Consider the following 8,344-nt stretch of genomic DNA (forward strand, 5'->3'; position numbering starts at 1 on the left):
AGCACCCAAGGACATTTTTCCATTTTTTTGTTCAGATAGAGTGGGAGGGAGAGAGAGGAACAGAGAGAGAGAGAGAAACATTGACATGAAAGGGACACATCGAGTGGCTGCCTCTCGCATGACCCACCCAGGGCCGGGGACAAACTGCAACCGAGGTACGTGCCCTTAGCGGGAACCGAATCCGGGTCTCTCTGGAACTCAGGCCAACACTGTAACCACTGAGCCACACCAGTCAGGGCAATGCTTTTATATATTTTAACATAGCAGTAATATTGAGAGGAACACACATTATTAACAGAGTTCATCACTGGCAAATGGAATGAGTTTCAATTTAATTCATTTTCAACTTTTCTACAGTAAGCACATATTACATGTACTTTATGCACTTAACTTTTGCAAACAGAAAAAAAGAAAACTTTTTTAAAACAGTTGAATCTCTTTGCCCAAAGTCAGTACCTACCAGCAAACTCCTGAGCTGTATTTGGTCTCTTGAGGCGCACGCCCCCCCCCAGACAGGTTGCCTGGTGCCACAGCTTTGCAACCAAACATGGGCAGCAGCATCGGGAAAGCAGAGACCGCCTGGACATGTGCATTAGAACATGGTCAGAGGCATCACTGAACCAGAGCCCACTCACTCCTCAGAGGCTGGCTACCTCACATTTTTTGAATGTGCACAGTTGGGGATGAGAATAGACCCCCAGGAGCCCCAGGAAGATGCCAGGTACCTTCCAGGCCATTTGGTGGCTTTCATTGTACCATGTTTAATATGAGAGGTGGCTCCAGCACATGGAGGGAAATGCCACCAGGGTTCTGACTCCAGGGGCACTGGTGTACAGAGGACCCTGTGGTCCAACCCAGCCACTAACTGACACCACGAAACCCAGCCACGACCTCGGTGCCTAAGATTGACAGTGGGGAGAGCAGAGAGGTGGTGGCAATGGAGCAGTAAGGGCCATGTGCCAGGGTCCGTCCCACAGGACTCTGAAAGGAAGCATGGCTGAGATTGTTTGCTGCCGTCTCCCCAGAATGTGGGTCCAGGTCACAGAGAACAAAGACAAGGAGACGAGAGGAGCATCTGGTAGCTGCGCCTTTTCTGCTCTGTTCCCTCCACATAGCTGAGCATCTGAATGCAGTGGGTGGGATGGATCAGAGTCAGACTGACAGAGTTTGAAACCCGTCTCAATCTCTGGCAAGCTGGGCTTCACTTACTTTATTTAAAAAATGAGGATAATCGTTCTTGCATCAAAGAATTACGGTCAGAATCATGGAGGAAATGCATGTACGTAGGTGTTCAGAACCAAATCTGTTTCCAAGCAAGTGCCTTTGTGCTAAGTGTCAGCCACATTATCGTCATCATTTTCATGATCAGAACAAGGACAAAGGGTCAGCAGAGAACACTATTGCTCCATTTCCAGTCTGGTATACCGGAGAGGCTTTGTGCTGCAGGTGGCATTTGTCTGGAGACCCCTCTATGACACCTCTGTGCACACTAGAACAAAGGCCCCCTCCTCGAGACACTTCCCACCCACTTTCTGCAAAACAATCATGATACACACGAACACCCATGATGCCTCTTGTGAAGAAGGTGCCTCCTCCCCTTTCGCTGTGGGGCATGAGCAGCCTAGACAGCCGCGCAGTGATCCAGATCACTCTCAAGGGAAGAGACCACAGGGCCAGGGACAGGTGAGTCACTGGAGGACAGAGACAGAGGATTGAAAGGAAACTCGAAGGGTCCCAGAAATGCCAGGACGTGTGCACGGCAGTAGTATGAAAACGAATGCCCTGAGGAGAAGGTTCAAGCTTTTCTCACATGTTCGGGAAAATCCTGAGTCCCCCATATTTGAGGACACTTGTTGCAGAGATCGGACATGAGACGATGCAGGTGCATGGAGTCTGAGATGATGCGGGAAGCCAAGGCAGGCTCTAGAAGCAGCCCAGGATTCACAGAGCCAGATGGGGAGAGGTCACAGTGGGGAATGTCGGCAGGTAGAAGCTCAAACCCCAAATGGGGGATGGTGACGAGCAGAGGTCATGGGCCAGTTCCTTTCTGTCAGCCCAACTGTGTCCTCAGAGACAAGAACTTCACCAGAACACCCTCTCTGAGTCTCCCTGTGTCTCCCACCGGGGTCTGCAGGCTGTACCTCATTCACTGCTGGCCAGAATGTAGTCCCCCACGGCTCCTCCTGCAAAGACAAGATGCATCACAGGTTGGGCATCACCTTGCCTTGTCCCTGTCCCTCACCTCTTCACCCACTCACCTCCTCTCTGACCACGTTCTCCCTAAGGAGCTGGATTGTGAGCACCACTCTCTGCTGCGAGGTGCTCACCCGCCTTCTGGCCGGCCTCACTCCTGCGACCCAGGCTCTCTGCCTCCCAGGCTGGGCCCTCCCACTCCTGTCCTGCCCCGACTTCCCAGTGCTTGCGATGCGACCCCCGAAGGCCCCAGGGCTCTGCCTGAGCAGGTGTGCTGTCCCTCACCTCACACCACAGAGGTCTGGGGGACAGACCTGCAGAGCTGGGGACAAGGGTGAGGAGCAATAATTATTTCTGCTTGGTCTGGGTGGCCCTCACCTTCCTGAGGGAATCCTGCTGCACAAAGACCCAGAAGCCCTTCTTGGCCCCCAGTTAATCACGGCCGTTCCTCCTTTGACACCCGACGCACTGGCCTCGGGTCTGCACTCAGAGTGGAGGGGCCTTCCCCAGAGGACTGCGTCATGGATTCCCTGCCCCCTGAACACAGCTTCTGAGAACTGCCGCAGCGAGCCCACCCCCGCCCTGCCTTCTCCTGCACCTCGAAACGCAGCAGGTGCCCAGGAGACGCCTGTGGAGTCAGGAGCGTCCACTCTGAGGAAACCCAGTGAGTCCTGCCCGCGGAGGGGCCAGCGCCCAGAGACAGGCAGCAGAGACGCTTCCCACAGTCGCCAGCCCCTCGCGCTCCCTCTGCCCGCAGGGAAGCAGGTACCGAGAGGCCCTGTGTTCCTACTCACCGGAAACCTGCTTTCTCTGTAGGATTCTGAACAAAATTCCAGTAAAGATGGTGACACCAACGGCGACCCCGCTGACGACTCCAATGACCAGGGTGCCCGACCTGGAGGGCTCTGAAGGAGCAGAAGCAGCCCATGAACACCGCTGGCCCCGGGCACACCCTCCCGCCGTGACCGCTCCATGCCACCCACAGTAGGTTTTCTCAGCGCCGGCTCATCCGTACCCCAGGTGGCCATGAGGGGCTGCTCCAGGCCTGGGTGCTCCACCTGGCAGGTGTGTCTCTGCTCTTCCCCAGGGGGCACCGACAAAGCCATCCAGCCCTGGTAGGTCCCATCCCCGTTGGGCAGCACGTCCCCATGCTCCACATCCTTGGTGTCCAGTGGCTGCCTGTCCTTCAGCCACCTCATGGTGATGTTGTGGGGGTAGAAGTTCAGAGCCTGGCACCAAAGAGTGGTCACTGCAGAGGCCACGTGGTGAGTCACCTTCACCGAAGGGGGCACTGGGCAGGAAGGAGGAAGAATCTGGAGCGGGGACCCTTCCACCCTTGCCAGGCAGACCAGGACCTTCACTTTGCTTCCTCTTGGCTGGCAGGAAGGGGACACCCTGTTCAGACCAAGCAAACTGCAGTGACAACAACACGTGTCCTAAGAATGTTCCAGGATTCTGCTCTGAGGTGGGGCCGCGGGCAGACCAGTCACAGGCTTACCAGCAGGTGCCATCTCTGCACACGTGCCTGCTCGTGGGCCAGGTCTCCTGCTCTTTGCTAACAGATTACGTGGAAGCCACGGACATGACCCTTCACGCGCACTGGAAACTACTGACTGCGCTGCTGGCGAACTCACCGGGCAGCCTAGGAGGTGTGCTTACAAGACCGAGGCCTGTAGGGCCCTTAGCTTCCAAGGCTGCAGCTATTGTGACAGGCCACCTCCCTTGGGAGTTGCTTGTGTGGTGTTTACGTGATAATTGAATCTCTGATTCTTAGAAGGCACAAATGCTCGAAGGCTTCATGGTTAAATCAAGAGACCAAATAGATCTCTGGCCACGTGAATGGAGAGAAAAGTTAAAGCCACGACTCGTGGCCATGTCACACGTCTCACTTAAAAGGTGGAGAACTCAGGGCAGAAACCTCAGACTTCAGCTCCTTCCCAGAGTTACATGGCTTTGGCCACCTCGAAACTCCAGCAGGGGATCTGTGCCCAGCAGCCCCTCCACCCTGTCCATAGGGCATGGGGGCAGAAGGTGTCCTTGCCCTACCTTTCCGGTCCAGGACCCCTGTGCCCATCTCCAGCAGCTGCCACAGCTGCTGGGGGCAGTTCCTCTCCAGGTAGGCCCTGTTCTGCCTGGCCCGGACCTTATTCACTTCCCACTCCAGTTTGGTGGCCCAGGCCCCGGGCTCAGCTGCTCTCCAGCTCAGCAGCTCGGGGCAGAATTCCAGGTGGTCCTCGCCGTCGTAGCCGTATTTCCAGAAGCCCCTGGTGCTGTTGTCCTCCAGCACCTCGCAGCCTAGGATCACCTGCAGGGTGTGGGGCTCTGGCAACGCCCCCAGCTTTGTTACTGAAACAAAAGGAACTGGCTGTTCTCTCCACCACCTCTGGGGACCTCAGGAAGCAAACTCTGTCCCTCCTGCATGCCTCTCAGGAAGTCAAATCTCCTTCCTGCTCCCTCATGACCTCAAATGCCCGCCTCCCTCCTTCCCCATCCAACCCCTTATTACCCTTGCTGTGGTTGTGGTTGTCCATGATGGTCCAGAAGTCGACCATGAACATGTGGTCCCACCCTTTCAGGCTCTGACTCAGCTGCAGCCACAGCTGGCCGGTGGTCCTACCCCACGGAACGCGGGGTTCTGCACGGCGACTCTCGTGATTGTAGGACACAAACAGCTGGTCATCCACGTAGCCCAGGGCCTCAAACAGGGATAGCCCAAAGTCCATCTCTGTGGCACCCATTAAGAGATAGTGCAGAGAGTGTGACCCTGGGGAGGGCAACAGGTGACTGTAAGTCCAGCAGGACTGGGAGGCAGAAGCCTCTTGAATCAGCCCCTACCCCAGGCTCGTCGGGGCTCAGCCTGTGCAGTGACTGCAGTGCTTTCCCTCCCTGTGACTGTCCTTTCTGCTCTCCATGTGTCCTGCCTCTGCCAAGTGTGGCTGCCACACCAGGCTGCCCCAGAACTTGCCTAGTTAGGACAGGTTCCCCCTGGAGCCAACAGGAGCTAGAAATCCTCAAGGTGTCACAGGCGGTGGCACTGATTCAGCACGGAGCTCAGGAGTTTTTGCTCAGAGCTATTTGGCTCCAAGTCCAGAGGAATTTGCTGTTGGGATTTTACTGCTTCCAGCTCTAAACCTGCGTCCCTGAATGCTGACAGAGGCTGAGGTGTGCTGATGAACCTCTCGGGGCTGCCTCTCGGGGCTGCCTCTCGGGGCTGCCTCTCCGGGCTGCCTCTCAGCCCCAAGACACTTCCAAAAGAATTGAAGGAGCCCCATTAAACCACAAGGACAAGATGACCTCTCATTGGGCGAGTTTGCCCACAAGGCCCCTCAGTTACAGAGCAAGGGAGTTCAGGGTGGATTCCAGTGCCGGGAACAGCGGCAGCACAGAGCCCTTGCTCACTGCAGACTTCTAGGTGAATGAATGAATGACGGCTCCTAACCCTCATCTCTGGCCCTCAACTCAATTCTTCCACTCAGCTGCCTACATGACACCAGTTGGATGGCTGATTGGAATCTCAAACTGAAGTCCAAAACTGCTCTGATTTCCCCAAACTGCTCTTTGCTCTGCCTCCACCATCTCGGAAATGGCATCACCTATCACTATGCTGCTCAGGTCCATAAAAACAAAAACAAAAACAACCAGAGTCACCTTTGACTCTTCTCTTTATGTCACACAACACATAGGTCCTTTGGGAGCTTCCTTCAACATGTGTCTGGTGGAGGAGGCAGTTAGTTAGCCCTGAGCAGAGCAGGAACAGGCCAGGGATGGAATGTCACCAGTGCTCACTTCCCCCACCTCTGTGACTTTCTAAATAAACGTCACTGACCAGAGTTCTTGTCTCTGAATTTTTTCTTAGCCAAACTCAAGAACTGAGATCTAACATTTGCCGCTAACATATAAAAAACAAAGCAAAACAAAAAAAACAACCGGCTCTCATGGTCCTTTGCTCACCCCAACCCAGTCCAACCTAGTGCACAGCTTCCCAGCTTCCATTGCTGCTCCTCTTGTCCTGCTCCCCACAGAGCAACCCTGTTCAGAGCTGGGATCCACCCCTTGGCTGGCATCCGCACCGAGACTGCCAGGCCCTGGGGACTTGACTGTGGCTCCTGTGCTGAGTCCGGCACCATTCTTGGCTTCACCCTGCACTCCTGCTGCGTGGCCCTGGCTTGCTCCAGCCCTGTGACTGTAAACTGGGTGGGGGACATTCAGCAATGTCTGGAGACAGTTTTGGTTGTCACACCTAGCATCTAGTGAAAAACAACAGGGATGCTGATAACATCCTACAATACACACGGCAGTCCCCACAACAACAAAATGCCAGGGGTGTGGAGGTTGTGACCCCCACCTCAACCCACCTTCACAGGTCTACGCAGCACATCTGGGAGGTGCTGACCCCAGTCAGCACAGCCATTTGGATCTCTGCTCAAAGGCCATCCTGCATAGTCTGTTCTGACCTCTGCTTCACATGTGCTCACAGGCCCACTGCCACTGTTTCCTTTGGTCCATTTGCTTATTGTCAATCCGGTGCCCAGAATGCATCATATCAGAGGGTAGGACTAAGCCCCCTGCTCTCCCCCTGGGCCCAGTACAGCCACACAGCTGGTTGTCCTTGTACAGTGTGACAATACATTCTTTGTTCGACATCAAATTGCATGATTTAACCTCTAATGCAGTGTTACATGTAACACTAGCAGCTATGAAGTGGGGGCACAGCTCTGCCTCAGAAGCCCAGGGACACACTGAACAAAATCTCCAGTGAGCCGGCATGCCTCTTGTGTCTCCTGCAAACGGACTCAGCTCCGCCTCGGCCTCCGCGTGTTGCCCGGAGGCTGTGACAACTAGGTGAACTGAGCCTGTGCCCATGAGAAACAATCTTAGTACTTCACTTAGCATTAGGGAACCACATTTCTTAAAATCTCTAACCTCTGAAAAGTCATTTAACTTGAGCACCAGTACAATCAACATATGAATAGCTTCTACCTCCCAAACCAAAGTGGAGTCAGTAAGATCACAGACAGGAAAGTGATGGAAACAGGCCGTTACTACACGTCCACTTTCATCTCCGCATCCTTCAGTCAAGGTCTCTGATTAAGCAGCGCTGTTAACACTGCAATTCAACGGCTGAAAAACAGAACTTCTTTTTCAGTTCCAAAATAACGGGGAAGTTATGCTTTCAGGAAGAACAGTCTCGAAGAATCATTAAGGCCCGGGGCAGATACCTCTGGGGAGCCTCAACCCCTGGTCTCACCTGGGGGGACTTCAAGCCCAACAGTCCTCCGCACACCCCCTCCCCAGAGCGCGGGGCCCCAGCCCTGGCGGCCCCTCCTGTGGACAGGCCAAGGGGCGCTCTGGCCGCGGTGGCCCTCAGAGGACTTCCCGAGGAAGGTACAGAGAAATATGACACAACAGGCAACAAGGACGCGAAACCCAAGACCCGAGTCCAAGGACCCGAAAGCCGAGCTCCGCCTCCAAGAGAAACGAAAAGACTGACATTTAGAAGCTTTAGGTCAAGGAGGGAGAGGTGGCTCCCTGTGCCGCTCCAGAGAGTGGGGACAACGGGGTGCGGCTCGGGCTGGGAGGGAGGCCGCGTAACCCACCAGCAGCCCAAGGCCTGGTCCTCCAGGGATGGTTGCGGAGGGTGCTGCGCGGGGCCGACGGCTCCCCCAAACTCGGCGGGCCCGGTGCACCGACGACAGCCGGTTGCGCCCCCCATTCCTCCCGCCCCCGCCCGCACTCACGCGCTCGGCCCTGCGAGGACACCGTCTGCGCCCCGAGCGCCCCGAGCAGCAGGAGCAGCGCGCGCACAGCTCGCGGGCACATCCCGGGCGGCGGGCAGGGACACGAGTGGCCGGAGAAGTCACCCTGCAGCCATTGCCAAGGGAAACTTCCTGGCCTGTGCGATCCTTTTCCGGCCACTGGTGGGGAGACGTGCGTCTCCTCTGCTCGGACTGTCCTTCTGCCGCCCCAGCTGCGCCACGGCTTCCAGGCTTCCAACCTGGGGCACTGGCTGATCGGGGAAGGACGTTTAAGGACTTTCCGATCTAAAATTTTAAGTACTGGATGTCAATGGGGGAAAAAGGAGAAACATCTGTAACAAAAATAAGTTAATTAAAAAAGAAAAAAGTATAAGGAATCCTACTGATCACCTTGT

At 55.4% G+C, this 8,344-nt stretch overlaps 1 protein-coding gene across 4 annotated transcripts; it reads right to left on the bottom strand.

Annotated features, from left to right (window-relative positions):
* Nucleotides 1–239: 239 nt before the first annotated feature.
* On the bottom strand, nucleotides 240–8,136 carry HFE (homeostatic iron regulator). 4 transcript variants are annotated; one of them, XM_036272348.1, is made up of 6 exons: nucleotides 7,932–8,136; nucleotides 4,700–4,957; nucleotides 4,240–4,539; nucleotides 3,209–3,422; nucleotides 2,988–3,098; nucleotides 240–2,183 (listed from the first exon to the last, which is right to left on the bottom strand). In XM_036272348.1, exons 1-6 carry the CDS (start codon nucleotides 8,011–8,013, stop codon nucleotides 2,147–2,149), a joined length of 1,002 nt encoding a protein of 333 aa, XP_036128241.1. In that variant the 5' UTR covers nucleotides 8,014–8,136; the 3' UTR covers nucleotides 240–2,146. The 4 variants fall into 4 exon arrangements, with proteins under 4 accessions (XP_036128241.1, XP_036128240.1, XP_036128239.1 ...); XM_036272347.1 differs by having other exon boundaries at nucleotides 3,209–3,442; XM_036272346.1 differs by having other exon boundaries at nucleotides 3,209–3,484.
* Between the last annotated feature and the right edge of the window lie 208 nt (nucleotides 8,137–8,344).

The sequence above is a fragment of the Molossus molossus genome, unplaced genomic scaffold (genome assembly GCF_014108415.1).
Source record: "Molossus molossus isolate mMolMol1 unplaced genomic scaffold, mMolMol1.p scaffold_m16_p_20, whole genome shotgun sequence".
Taxonomy (NCBI): domain Eukaryota; kingdom Metazoa; phylum Chordata; class Mammalia; order Chiroptera; family Molossidae; genus Molossus; species Molossus molossus.